Source organism: Balaenoptera borealis (assembly GCF_965194805.1).
Source record: "Balaenoptera borealis genome assembly, chromosome: 18".
Classification (NCBI taxonomy): Eukaryota; Metazoa; Chordata; class Mammalia; order Artiodactyla; family Balaenopteridae; genus Balaenoptera; species Balaenoptera borealis.
Genome location: NC_138877.1, coordinates 8,401,593 through 8,416,093, shown reverse-complemented (window position 1 = coordinate 8,416,093; position 14,501 = coordinate 8,401,593). Strand labels below are relative to the sequence as shown.

The 14,501-nt window shown below is 38.8% G+C and overlaps 1 protein-coding gene across 6 annotated transcripts in view; it reads right to left on the bottom strand.

Annotated features, from left to right (window-relative positions):
* Positions 1-4,717: 4,717 nt before the first annotated feature.
* The window catches only part of USPL1 (ubiquitin specific peptidase like 1), a 39,922-nt gene continuing 30,138 nt past the window's right edge, over positions 4,718-14,501 (bottom strand). For all 6 annotated transcript variants that reach the window (XM_082365157.1, XM_082365161.1, XM_082365160.1 and 3 more), the window contains 2 exons: positions 10,332-10,489; positions 4,718-8,399 (listed from right to left, as the gene is read on the bottom strand). In XM_082365157.1, the coding sequence (XP_082221283.1) occupies positions 6,499-8,399; positions 10,332-10,489 (2,059 nt within the window). In that variant the 3' untranslated portion in view covers positions 4,718-6,498. The remainder of the gene's footprint in view (positions 8,400-10,331; positions 10,490-14,501) is intronic.

The window sequence follows — 14,501 nt, the reverse complement described above, 5'->3', positions numbered from 1 at the left end:
AGTTCATCTAGAACCTAGTCTCAGAAACAATCTTCATTTTAAGTTAAACTTCATTTATTTAAGATAAACTTCCCAAGAGACTACTTAGGGGTCCACAGAGCCCTATGAAAATCTGAATGGGAAGCTAAGGACCCTCTCCCCAGAATGTACACATTCACAGAGAAAATCTTATTTACAGTGTCCAAGAGAGTCACAGAGCCTCTGGTGTAGAGTTCTTGGCCCCCAGATTTTGAAGGCCCGGGTTTGTATTTTATTTATTGGATTTGTATTCTAACTACTGATAAAGGTCATAAAGCATGTCAAATCCAAAGTGTTTAGGTACGGAAAAATTACTAAACTGAAGATTTTAAGGTAACACAAAGAACTAGAAGAGTCTAATAGTATTGACAAGTCGCAAAGAGAAGCCAGTAGCCAATTTCTTTTCTTTTCTTTTTTTTTTTTTTGCTGAGCAATTAATTACATATGTAAAATTAGTAATAAAGGACTTGAGACTAAAAAAACTGCCTTGAGGTTTTAACATTTAATGCTTTATTGTTACAGTCTGGAGCTACTGGAGGTACTAGCTGTGAAGGGCTTTAATATAGTGATCTTTCCAGGGTCCCTTCTATAGGGATTTACACCATCACCAGATACCAATTTGTATTTCTTTCCTTGGGAGTTACTTTAATGACACCCAGCAAACTATCATATTTTAGTCACCCCCTCATAGGAATTGAGCCTTTTTTTTTTTTTTTTTTAGTAAAAACAAACCAAAAATTATTGTCTGTCAAAGATGACTCAAACTAGTTATTCCTAAACAAGTAAATCAAATACACTTTAAAATAAGGAGATCTTCAACTACCTTAGTAATAAACTGCAAAGTAGATCTTAGATTATTATATGCATGTGTGAGCATAATGATAGTTTATTTATACTTAATTATCCAATATATTCACTTGTATAAGAACATAGGCTGGCTTGATAATTGGAATTCACTATAATACTACTACAGAGGTGAAAATCTGCAATGCATAAGAACTAAATATAGAACTGAAGTTTTAAATATAGAATTTCCCTATTAATTACCAAGCACAGGGATGCTTTACAGTAACCACAAGGTCCATATCAGTGGGACTCCAGTTTACAACTCAAACATCTTGACATCCTGCTGAACAGGCCCTGTTTACGTTGCCTTGGGGCTGGGGGAGTTTTAAATATCACGTGAGTTGTAGACACACTTGAACTTCTCAGCATATTTATATCATCTCTGCCTCCAAACTCAGTGGGAAGGTTATAATAATGAGAAAGCTGGCAAGAAGGGTGCTTGATCAAGCTATTAAGTGCCTGCAATAACTAAACAGAAAATGCATTTTCATTTTGAGATTTGAAGTATTTCATAGGAGCTCCTTTTCTCCTGATGACCTCTTGCTTCGGTGGTTACATTTAATCTCCGGATTAAACTTCTCCAGTACCAGATTTATCGTCGCTTTGGCGCTTTGCTGTCTTGCAGAAGTTAATAAGCGCCTTTTGTGGGTCTGCTTTACTCAGAAGCATCCTGTAGTGCCTGTCAGCCACCTTTGCCTCTTCTGTGGCTTCCTGAGGGAACACGGGTGGGGAGAAAGGGGTGAGGAGCTCCTGGAGGTGAAAAGCAAAGCAGGGCCAGAAAGACAGTCACAGATAAGCTCACTGAACAGGCCTGTTTCAGAACCACCAACTGTATGGGGCTCTTTACCTACGGCAGGAGCCCCCACAGGAGGAGATGCCTCTGGAAACGGCTCAGAAAAAGTCATTAGTTTAAGGTCACTCCTTTGGGATGCTCCCTCTAACCTGCCAGCTCGATTCCGCCGTTCCTCCCCTTCCTCCCCTGCCTCCCCTTCCTCCCCTGCCTCCCCTTCCTCCCCTTCCTCCCCTTCCTCCCCTGCCTCCCCTGCCTCCCCTTCCTCCCCTTCCTCCCCTGCCTCCCCTTCCTCCCCTGCCTCCCCTGCCTCCCCTTCCTCCCCTTCCTCCCCTGCCTCCCCTTCCTCCCCTGCCTCCCCTGCCTCCCCTTCCTCCCCTTCCTCCCCTGCCTCCCCTTCCTCCCCTTCCTCCCCTGCCTCCCCTGCCTCCCCTGCCTCCCCTTCCTCCCCTGCCTCCCCTGCCTCCCCTTCCTCCCCTGCCTCCCCTGCCTCCCCTTCCTCCCCTGCCTCCCCTTCCTCCCCTGCCTCCCCTGCCTCCCCTTCCTCCCCTGCCTCCCCTGCCTCCCCTGCCTCCCCTTCCTCCCCTGCCTCCCCTTCCTCCCCTTCCTCCCCTTCCTCCCCTGCCTCCCTTTCCTCCCCTGCCTCCCCTGCCTCCCCTTCCTCCCCTTCCTCCCCTGCCTCCCCTGCCTCCCCTGCCTCCCCTGCCTCCCCTTCCTCCCCTGCCTCCCCTGCCTCCCCTGCCTCCCCTTCCTCCCCTGCCTCCCCTTCCTCGCCTTCCTCCCCTGCCTCCCCTTCCTCCCCTTCCTCCCCTGCCTCCCCTTCCTCCCCTTCCTCCCCTTCCTCCCCTGCCTCCCCTGCCTCCCCTTCCTCCCCTGCCTCCCCTTCCTCCCCTGCCTCCCCTTCCTCCCCTGCCTCCCCTGCCTCCCCTTCCTCCCCTGCCTCCCCTGCCTCCCCTGCCTCCCCTTCCTCCCCTGCCATAACACATATGGACACGGATCACTGTCTTTGGCCCCAGATTCTGAGTTTGGAAAAGCTAGTCCATTTTGTGTTGTTTGCATTTGCGGTACCCAGGAAAACACTAAGATAACTAAACTTACCGCAGTAATCATTTCACAATATATGTAACTCAAACCATTACCTTAAACACCTTAAATTTACACCTTAAACTTATATAGTGCTGTATGTCAATTATATCTCAGTAAAACTGGAAGAAACAAAACTCTAATAAACTGTATTCTCACAGCTCCACTGAACCGTCCTGGCTAAGTTACCAAGGATGTACATCCCTGTTACCAAAGCCAATGTCAAGTCTCAGTCCTATTTCTCTACTTCCCAGCAGCACCCGACAAATCAGCAGCAGATCTGATAGATCTTCCCCTGATTTTCAGGACACCACTCGTCTGGTTTTCCTCCTAACTGCCCCTTTTGTTCCCCAGAGCTGTTTTAACTCCCTAAATGGCCCCATCCTATATCATGGCATTAAATAGGATCCATGCATTCATAATTCCTAAAAGAGTATCTCCAGCGGCGCCCTCTCCTGAGGCCCAACACTGCAGATCCACTTTCCTATTAAATTATCTCCACTTGGAAGTCTAATAGAGATCTTATGCTTAACGCATCCAAAACTGAATTAATAAATTCTTTCCTTTAAATGTTCTCCCTCCCAAGTCTGTCCCATCTCAGTAAATAGCGCAACCCACTTGTTCAGGCAACAGAATCTGAGATTTATCTTTGCCTCCTCTTTCTAGCCCACCTTCAACCATCAACACGACCTGTTGGCTCTGCCTTGGAAAGGCAAGAGTGATCCAGCTGTTTACCACCTCCACAGCGGGTCACCCTGTCTTAACTGAGACTGTTATACACTAGCACTTCTATTTCTGACCAACTGCATTCTCCACGCTTCGGTGATCCTTTAAAAACTAGACCGTGTTATTCCCTTGCCTGAAACCTCCCAGTGGCTTCCCGTTTTTCTCAAGCATAGACAAGGTCTTTACTATGCTCCACAAAGCCATACGTGATCTCGCTTCTGCCACCCTCTCTGATCTCCTGTTATAATTCTCCTTCCCTTGCCTCACTCTACTCAAGCACGCTGGCCTCTTCCCTGTTCTCAATCATGCCAAGCACCCTCGCTCCTCAGGACTTTTGCTCTTCCTGGAATGCCCTTCGTCCAGTCACGTGGCCAAGTCCCTAACTTCACTGAAGTACCTGCTCAAATGTCACGTCCCTCCAAGCAGCCTTCCAAGTCCACTCAGTCTAAACTGGTCCTCCCATCATTCTCCCACTTTTCTCCATAGCATTTAGTGCCACCTGACATTAGTCAATTGTCATTATTTGAAGAGTCTATTATTTGTGAATTTGCCTACTTGCAAAAATTTATTTGTAACCCTAAAAATCAATACTTGCAGTGCTCTTGTGGTCATTTATGGACATGTACACAGCAGTGAAAAATCTGAAACCCTTGCAGTACATTTGGTCCATGCCAAATATCAAGGCTCTTGCTATTTGGTACGGATCATTTGGCGTGGACCAAATATGCTCATGGACATTTTGGGTAGGACCAGATTTCAAGGACCATTGGCATGGACCAAATGTCTTATGGACACTTTTTGTCCTTTTTGTTGGTTATTTCACTTGTTTAAAATGGCCCCCAAGTGTGGTGCTCAAGTGCTGTCTAGTATTCCAAAGTGCAAGAAAGGTGTGACGTGCCTCATGGAAAAAAACATGCGTGGGATGAGTTCCATTCAGGCAGGAGTTACAGCGCTGGTGACCTTGTGTTCGATATTAATAAATCAACAATATATATTACATAAGGTGTCTTTAAACAGAAACCCACAAAAAACAACATTTGTTTATCAGGTGACAAAAATGTTGTGACCAGAGGCTCACAGGAACCTAACTGTATTCCCCCAGGAGCAGTGGTCCAGCATTTGCTAATTCAGTGTTTGTGGTGACTTGATACAACAGAAGTACCGCAAATAACAGGAGTCAACCGTATGTATCCCCTATTACCACCCAACATTATATATTTACCTCCTTGTTTAGAAGGCAAATTACTAAAAGGCAAGAATTTCCTTTTATTTATTTAGTTTTATTGCCTTATATCTGAGGTTTACAACAGTGCTTGGCACTCAGCAGTAATCTAGAAATAGTCGAATGAATAATTAATAACAAGGATGGATAAGCAATTCCTCAAAGAAACTCAACTGGCCAATAAAGTTACAGAAAATATTCAACCTCACTAATAATCATGGAAATGTAACCAAAACCAGCCAAGGTTTTTTCCCCTTCAATGCTACTACCTGGTGTTGGTGAGGGTTCAGCAAAGCCATGCAAACAATCATTAAAAGACTATAAAAACGTGCATATTCTTTGACCCAGAAATTCCACTCCCAGAAAATAAAACCTGAATCTGTGAAAATTTTTATCAATAAGGATAATTAACAATAACAAAACAATACAAATCACCTCAAAATGTAAATTGGTGAAACAATGGTAATACACACAATGTAACATTATATAGCTATCCAAAAGTTGTCAAAAACTAAGATGGAAAAATGCTCTTTAAACATTAACACAGATCATTAACAAATAGGTACAACAGAATCTCATATTTATTTCTTAAAGTCTAAATGTATAAAAATATGAAAATGTTTGCAGTAGTTATTACCACTAAGTGTTAAGATGAATGCTCCGAAATCTTCTTGGTGTTTTCCTGTATTTTCCCAGTTTTTCCTTACAATAAACATGACTTTTTACTTTTGCAATCAGAAAAAAAGGGAGGGGGAGGTTTGGGAGTAATTTTGACAAATCATTTTTGCAGTACTGAGTCCCTAACAAAGTATTCTCCCCCAAGACTGCCACCTTCAAACCTTAGTAACTCTGCTACTAACTAAAACCACTATAGCAGTAGTGCTGTTTGGGCACCCAAACTTTAAATGAAGCTAGAGGTAGAACATATATTAAGTTCAAGCACTGTAGTAACCACTCTATACTCAGTCCCAGCTCTACAACTTACTAGTTCTGTGCTGTTTCCTTGTCTGTTAAAAGTGATGAGTACCTTGCTCATAGGAACGTTGAGGTTTAAATGAATTAATGTTTTCATTTATAGTAGAATCCAACATAGGCAAGCCTTACATGCACTGGCTATTTCTCCCAAAATATAACTTAGATGGTGTCCCACTTTGGTTACAGAAATAAATGTCTTGGGGGAGAAAGATGATACTTATAATGTAAACTCTTAGCACATCAACACAAAAATAGGTTACTTTTTCCTGTTACAGATCATTTTTTTGATCACCTAACATTATATAAAGTTCTAGTAACAAGTTTCCTGCCATCTTTTGTAAAGAGAGAAAGAGGAAACAAGTTGTATGAGGGGAGCTTACATTCTACACCACTCTACTGGTAGAAGACACAGGCTTAGGCTCTTATGTAACACCACAAAACCATTAGCAAAACTGTCATGTGTTCATGTATCATATACAATGACTTAAGTTTGTATCAACTAGTGTTCTGCCTGAACCAACATAACTAAAATTTAAAATGTAGAAATTTAACGTACCCAACTGTACAAACTACCAGAAACTATAAACTACTTTTCATTTTTAACATTTTGAAATCCTCATTCTCCTACAAACACAAAATGAAGCCAACAAGGAAGACAAATTCTTCATCATTTAATTTGTGAAACAGATCATATGCTTTGTGGGCATAACCAAAGGTAAAACCTTCAGTAGCTTACATTTTGTTCATGACAAGGCCAGTGTGTAAACACTACCTAAAAACATAGTAAATTTTTCCATGATTAATAATAAATATTAAACTAAAAAGAGTTAACAAGCATTCAACAATTCTCAAACAGATAGTCATCAAAATGAGTGAAGTCTAATGTGTCACTTGCTAAAGAATTTAACGCTGAAGTAGAAAAAAACTCATCAAAAATATCAGTCTTCATGGGATTTTCCGAGTTCAGTGTTGTAACGTAGGCATTATTTGTGAGTGAGTCTGGCTGAACTTTGCATTGATTTTTCTTGGTGGGGCTGCAGTAATTATGGTCCTGTCTCAGATGTATGTCTTGGGGAATATTGTTTAATTCACTAGGTACTGGTGCTGGGATATGATTATCTCCCATTTCTAAGTACCTAAAGTCAGCCTCCTCATTTTCTGAGAGCTCTGTTGAAACAACAGTTGTAGGGGACAGTAATTCCGCTAAAATTTCTTCATGAGTTTGACTACTGTATGAGGAAACACTAGGAACTGTGGCGCATCCAGATTTACTATCGGCAATATCAATTTGATGTTGTAGTTCTTTTAACAAGTCTTCTATTGACTCACAATCATTTGGAGATCCACAATGGGACATATGTTCTAAATTTTCACTTGGAAGTGTTCCATTTTGGGGGGAAGACATAAGAGCAGCTAATTTCTTCTTTTTTGCCTTAAGTTTTTTAAGAAGTTTTAGACGAAGTTTATGAATCTGACCCTCAACTGAGTCTCCATGGTTTGCTGAAGAAACACCATTTTCATTTCCATGAGAATTGTGGTTGAGGTGAGCTCCATATGAGGCGTTTTCACATTTCTTCAAAACTTCCAAATCACCATTACCATTAGCAGGGAGAGGAGAAGCTGTGCTAACCGGTGATGGATGGCTTGGTGCAGGATTACTAACTGGAGGAGGCTTACTTGCACACCTATGAGCTTCCCTGGACGCCCAGTTACCCTTTTGTTTTGTACCTTTAGTTTTAAAGCCACCAAAATTACTTGCCCCCTTAACTGAAGGCTGCAAATCAGTCATAGTGTTTCTATTATGAGCTGAAACACCAAACGGCATAAAAGAAACACCCTTGCTTAATAATCCTTTAACCCAACTTCCCACAAATGGTTTTTTCTGATTTTCTTTCAGAGATGGATTCTGTGACGGCTTAGCTGTTACGGTTTGAGAAGATGCTGCAGTTTCTTTTTCCTTCAAATCAGACACCTGAGATGTAACATGTCGTTCTGGTTTTAATTTCTCAGTTTTTGGTAAAAGAAATTGTTTTGATGGAGCATCCTTCTCTAGGGCAACTGTACCCTCAGTTTCTACTGACTTTACTCTCTGTGTAAGGTCAGTAGCACAAATATCATTCACAGGCTGAGTAACTACAGTATCTTCTGTAGTCAGCTGTACTGATGGCACATTTGTATTTACAAGTTGAGATGAAAAACTTAAATCCACAACCTGGTCTTGGGTAAGCTTGTCCTTGCATGGAGCCGATACTAAAGAAGCCATTAGTGACTCTTGCGATTGCAAAGTATGTGTTTTGACAACCCCTGCATTTTCTGCCACAGGTTTATTTTCTAATAAAAAACCTTCAGAGTTAACCTGTATTTCTTCAAATGTCAAAGGTGAAATATTCTTGTCGACCAAACCTTTCAGACCTGGAAATAAATGATGTTCAAAAGTTACGGCTTCATCCTGTGAAAGAGTATTAGGAGCAACTGACACATTTGTGGGGTGAGTTCCTGAGGACATTTCAGCTGAGGCAGCACCACCTACAGAACACAATGCTGGAGATACTTGATTCTCATCTCCGAAAGCGTGTTGATCATAAGTCTTTTTAAGTGGGCAGCAGGCAGGTGCTTTATCTGTCATTTGGGATGTTTTTCTTTCCCAGATAACAATATGTATCTCTGAAGCAGGAACTTGAAATTTCTCATGCCTTTCAGAACATGGGCCTTTTAAGTCATCACATTCCAGCCAACTTCCTGGGGGATGGGGAATGAAAGTGAAAGATGTTAGACATTCAAAAAAACCACCATCCTGGGTTAACTTTCTTCTGGCCTTTTTAACCGCTGTATCACTGGATATCCACCAAAGGAGAATGCTTGAAAACATGGCCTTATCCTTATGTCACCATTTTTCTCTGCCAAATGTTAAAAGTCCGTATTCGGATAACAAAAGTTATACACTAACATCCAGAAATGTGAAAAACTGAGGTAATGTTTACTCTTTTCTAAAATGCCCACAAAAATCAAGACAGAAGTATCTTTAACTTCTGGAACTTAGAATACAGTACAGTATCACCTAATATATCTAACAATATTAGAAAATAGATTAAGTTTTTCATAATATTATAAATTTTCAAGATAAATGAAGCTTGTTACCTCAAGTACCAACACTTAATTCAATTCTTATTTTATTTCTTTTTGGGGTTAGAAAAAGCAGCTTAGGTTTTTAGGTGTCTGCTCTTATTTTATTTCTGAGCTCCTGTTTTGTCATTTGTCAAGTAGCAATGAGATGATGGATGAAGGGAAAGAGGTTAATGCCTCTCTACACACCAAAATATCCCAAACAAAACCATCTGTTAAGTTTATGTGGATACACCCTTATAAACTATCTGAACCCACCACTTTTTATCCTATACCCATTAAAACTTTGAGAATATTTTCTTTGCCTAGGTCAGTGGTTCTCCACCACACATACACATTAGAATCATCTGATTAATATTTGGGCTGAATTCTCAGAGACTGATTCACTGGTCTAGGAGAGAGCCAGGATATTTTTTATAAGCTAACCATACAATTTTTATATGCTGTCAAAGTTGGAAACCATCTAACCTCTTCTACCTGAAGCAGACTTTTCTTTCTCTAGAATGCAATAAAAAAGTAAAATAAATTTTTTCAAAGTGTTTTTATGTTATTGAGAACCACTTCCCCCCCCCCCCAAATTCTGAAGTAGGGTAAAACTTTAAGGTAATAACTATATTTATAACATGAGTTTCAATTTGCAAAGCGCTTTTATAAACACGTTATTGTGTCATCTAACCAAACTATCCCCAGGAAGAAAATATCAAATATGAAAAATTTCCTAACAATAGTAAATGGAAAAATAGAACAAAATCAAAGTGACCCCTTATCAATGAACTGATTTAACACTTTAAGGAGACTGGGTTATCTTGTCTAAGACAAAGTGAACATCGTGAGGGGAAACAAACTCAATAATAAACCACATTAAGTATACAGAAGGGAAAAAGCAAAATTCATGAGCTGTAGTAGTTAACCTTGTATTGAAAAGTTTAATTATTTAAATAAAGGCTTTACCTTGACTGTAGCTATTAGCAAACTATGGATTTCAGATATTCTACTTCACAGTGAGAGAAGGTTACAAAGTCTGTAATGTCTAAGAGTCTTAGAAATAGATGTTTACTTTTATTTATATTACTAACAATTGCAAACTCAGCAAAACTTATTTTATTTTTGTTCTCAACTAAAAAACCTCCAGAACAATGTACTTTCTTTTTAAAAGAAATACAAGGTTATAGATCTAAAAACTCAAAATTGCCACCATTTTTTATACTGAACATGTATTACTCATATAATAAAAAAAAATGAAAGCAAAGGCATTAAGTGAAAAATAGCAAACTGTAAACCAACAAGTAGTATATCACCTCAATCTGTCTAAAAAAGAAATATGCATATGCATGTGTATACCCATAAATATGCTAATATAAATAAGCAAAGTTAAAAGTTAGGAGTGATTCTAAAGCATAGTGACGGAATAGAGGAGAGGGGCAGAATAGTAACAGGCAAGGACAAGAAGAGAGAAAAAAGAGCCAAGGCAAAGTCTGTCTTAAAAGAACAAACTACAGTTTAGTCTCCATGCCTATTATCATAAAAGAAAAACGTTTAAACACTTACCATCAGCAGCTAAAATCCATGTTATAAAATGATTATTTGCTTGGTACTGAATTACAGAAGTTATTTGATAAAGACAGCCTTCAGAATGAAATGAGTAGTGCTGCAAGTCATTATGCGGTAGGCCTTCCACAAAGTGCAACATGAATATGAGAGATACTCTGTGGGAGAGAAAGGTAAGAGAAGTCAAACAAATGTAATACCATGTGTCTGGTTATACAAAAGATGGTCTGAAGCGAGTAAGTCACACATAACATTTTCAAGGCCAACTGCACTGATTTTTCTTGAGAACCTCCAGATGTGTGCCTTAATTAGAAATGGAGAACTCACTCTAAGAAGAATGTAACAGTAAACCCTTCTCAGAATGGTATCACTGACAGTTGGAAGCCATCATGCAATAAGGCTCTAACACAGACCATTAAACAAAAATTGCTCTGTGAGCCGCGATGCTGCTTTGGCTTAAAGAAGATCTCTCGGAAACTACTTCGCGGAATCAAAAGAAAAAAATCCAGACCTTTGAGAATTCTCTTTGGCATCAAGTGCCCAAATTAATTGCCTTTGTTAGATGGGACAGGTGATATGTGAAACAAAATAACAAACCTAAGATATTCAAACAAACATTTAAAAAACCCCAACATGCTAATACTTTGGCCTATTTCTCTCAGTTTTCTCAGGAAGTAGAGAGACCCATCAAACTAAAATTTCTACTTACAAGAAGTTTATTTGTGAGGAAGTAGAGAAGAAAATATAACATGATGGTTGATTTACTATAAACTTCAAGACATCCATAATTTCAAAAATACATTTTATTATTACAGTAACATGACAAACCAGAAAATAGAACCCAAAATAGGCCTCAAATAACTAAATTTAACAAAGCTCTCAGGATTTACAAAAAATGTTGAATACCTCTTCCCAATATTTAAACAGCTGTCAAAACTTCCTTAGCTTACCAAAATTTATTCAGCTGAAATAAACTTGAATCAATGTCCAAAATGCAGATTATTCAAACTGACGAGAGATAATTTGTAAATTATCCCTTGTCAATCTTTCTGTTAGAGAATAATCAAGTCGTTAAAACTTAAGTACCAATAAATAAGAAGTCCTGCAAAACTGTCCATAACACTAAACTCCCATTGTTTTTTGCCACACATTGATCTGAGATGCCACTGATTATATAAAATGTACCATTATGAAAGAAGACTGCCAATTAAACTATACCACACCATCGACTTTTAGATGTATTCCCATTTCAAACATGTTAAAAGGTGAAACTGTGTCTTTGAATCAGTGATCCACAGTAAAACCAGAGATTTACTCTCACAGCTGGATAGGCAGGCTTTAGGCCTCTTCAAGTATTAATATTTAGTTCTTTTGGCCTCAAATGTTACCTTTTCAATATATTTTCTGAGGCTAGCTACTGAAACATTCTCTTTTTGATCCCTAGACTACACAATCTTACTAGTTTCTATGTGAGTTTACGCGTGGAAAAGGTTAAATAGGCAGCATTTATTTCTTAATGGCATAATTTTAAAACAGTGCAACTTAGAAACGTTGGCTTCTTAGAGTCAACAAAATAAAGCATATGCCTCCTCCTTTTCTAGTTTATTTTCCTTTCTATGTCTCCTAAACCCTAAAAGGCATGGTATTTTCCTACCCATAATTCCAGCTTGTCTCACTTCCAGCCTCTCAGGTGAGGGTTGAAGTTTACCTCTAGCTTGGCAATAATAGATTTTGTTCTCACACTTCTTCCTACCCACAGTACCTTGAGTGTCAAAGATAGTGCTCAGAGCTGAAGAGAGCAAGTCAGGTTCTGACTCAACCATAAAAAACTGGATGGGACAGGTTAACAGAACTGGAACCAAGAGTCACAAGAGATTTCAAGCTACGATCCATTTGTACTCACCTCCCTAACATGAGATTCAACTACTCCTATTGTAAGGATCTACCCTCAGGAAGAGAAGAAAAAATAGGAAAGAGAGAAAGCAAGCACAAGGGAACTGCGCTAGCTGCCCTGCTATGCAAGTCAGCAGGCCACACTGAGTCAGCTCCACAAAAAGTAGCCAGTCTTGTGCTAATGGCCTGGAGTACAAGTTTTTGATTTTCATCCCAACTAATGTAATATAATCATTCATATTTTAGAAAAAGCATATTTAACAATGTGCACATATGTACTTCTGAACTGTAATAATGTAGGCTTTAGGCAGAAAACAATCTGCAAATGTAATTTTTAAACCTCATTACATTTTAGATCTATTATACCATTGTTTGAATTTGCAATATGACAAAAAATGAAAAATATGAGTAAAATTAGGTGCAATTCAAAGAATTAGAATTCATTCATGTTAACTGTAAAAAAGAATATATATCTTTAGAAAAAAATTCAACTGCTCGGGATTCCCTGGCTGTCCACTGGTTAAGACTCCACGCTTCCACTGCAGGGGGTGTGGGTTCAATCCCTAGTTGGGGAACAAGGATCTCACATGCTGCGTGGCCAAAAAAAAAAACTCAACTGTTCAACAAAGGTTTACAAACTGTGTTTTCTGAAGGTGGTTCAAGGATCTCACAAATAATGAAACATTTCCTGCCAAACAATGAAGACTTAAATTAAGAAACATAATTTTAACTATTTTTATATCAGTATTCCATCCAAAATTTGTAGGGGAGGGTGTAGTTTATTTATGTTTTTAAAAAGTCTGAAAATCATTGTATTAGACAGTTTAACAAAGCTCTCTCTATAAGCACAGAGCAGAAATGTCTTATTTCAATTCTCCCTACTCCCCTATCTTTTAGAAATAGTTGTTTAAAAAACAGATCATTGTTAAAACTTTAAGTAAGTAAGCTTTTCAAATGACAATCCAGGATAGTGTATGACCAGATTCCTAAAGGAGATCGTGGCAGTAATGAGAGGTTCATTTCAAGAGTTTGTGAAGTAAAATTAAATCACATTCTAAGTCCATGTCATCATGCTCTGGATATAATTCCTAAACAATTTATTCAAATTTACTTAAAGAAAAGTAGCAGATTTGGACCCACTAGATTTATCAATGGACTCTTTTCCCAATGGGAACATATAGAGATGGGGATTACCTGAGACAAGGTGTTCAGGGAACACTATTAGTTTTTAGAATGCTATAAGATTGAGTTATGCACAATATCATGATGGACCTAATTACTTTTAAGTTATCCCTAAAAGCTATATTAAATTTGCTTCTAAATTCCATTAGATACCAACAATCAAGTTACACAAATTTCAAAGTAAAAAAATTACCAGGGACTTTATAAAGACCTTGTCATTTAAAATTTAAGTGAAATTTTACATACTAGTTCAATTTACTTTTGAATACAGTAAATGTCCAAATTATAAATTCTGCTTATAAATTGGCCCATTCATTAGAACTCTAAACACATTTCCCATTGAAACACTGTCTGGATACATTTCCAGATCAGAGCATGAATCTTTAATGTAAGTAAAGCAACATATTTGTATAATTAAAAATTATATGTTGCAATGCAACAAATTAATAGATTAAACAAAATAGTAGTGAGTTTATCTTCAATGCTAGGGCTTGAGAAAAAGCACTATAAACTGTTATAATTATATATACCAAGAAGCCTCAAGTGATCCAATGATCCAGGGCAGGATGACTTCCAATCCTGCTGCCCTTCTACCTCATCACTAAGGAAAGCACTTCAAAAAAAAAGGATTCCCTGGGAATTCCCTGGCGGTCCAGTGGTTAGGACTCTGTGCTTTCACTGCTGAGGGTGCAGGTTCAATCCCTGGCTGGGGAACTAAGATCCCACAAGCCATGCAGCACAGTCAATAAAATAAAAGTGAGGGGGGGGGGGGATTCCCTCAAGACTTAAATCTCAAAGCTTGGACCCCAGACAGCCTATGGACTTTTGGTTAAAGGTATCTCCACTGTCTCCCCAGTCAAATGCTATCAAATGATAGTAAAGGACAAAAAAAGGTAATAAACCAAAAGGACAAAAAAACGGAAAGGAGACATGAGCAAAGGAGAAGACAATAAATACTCAGAAGACAAAAAGCAAACAGAAAAATGGTAACTTAGCAGAATGAATGAAGTGATGAAATAAATGCTACAGAGTGGGGATACTGATGAGAAGAGCTTATATGCCCCCAAAGAACCCCTGAAGACTCAATATTGATAG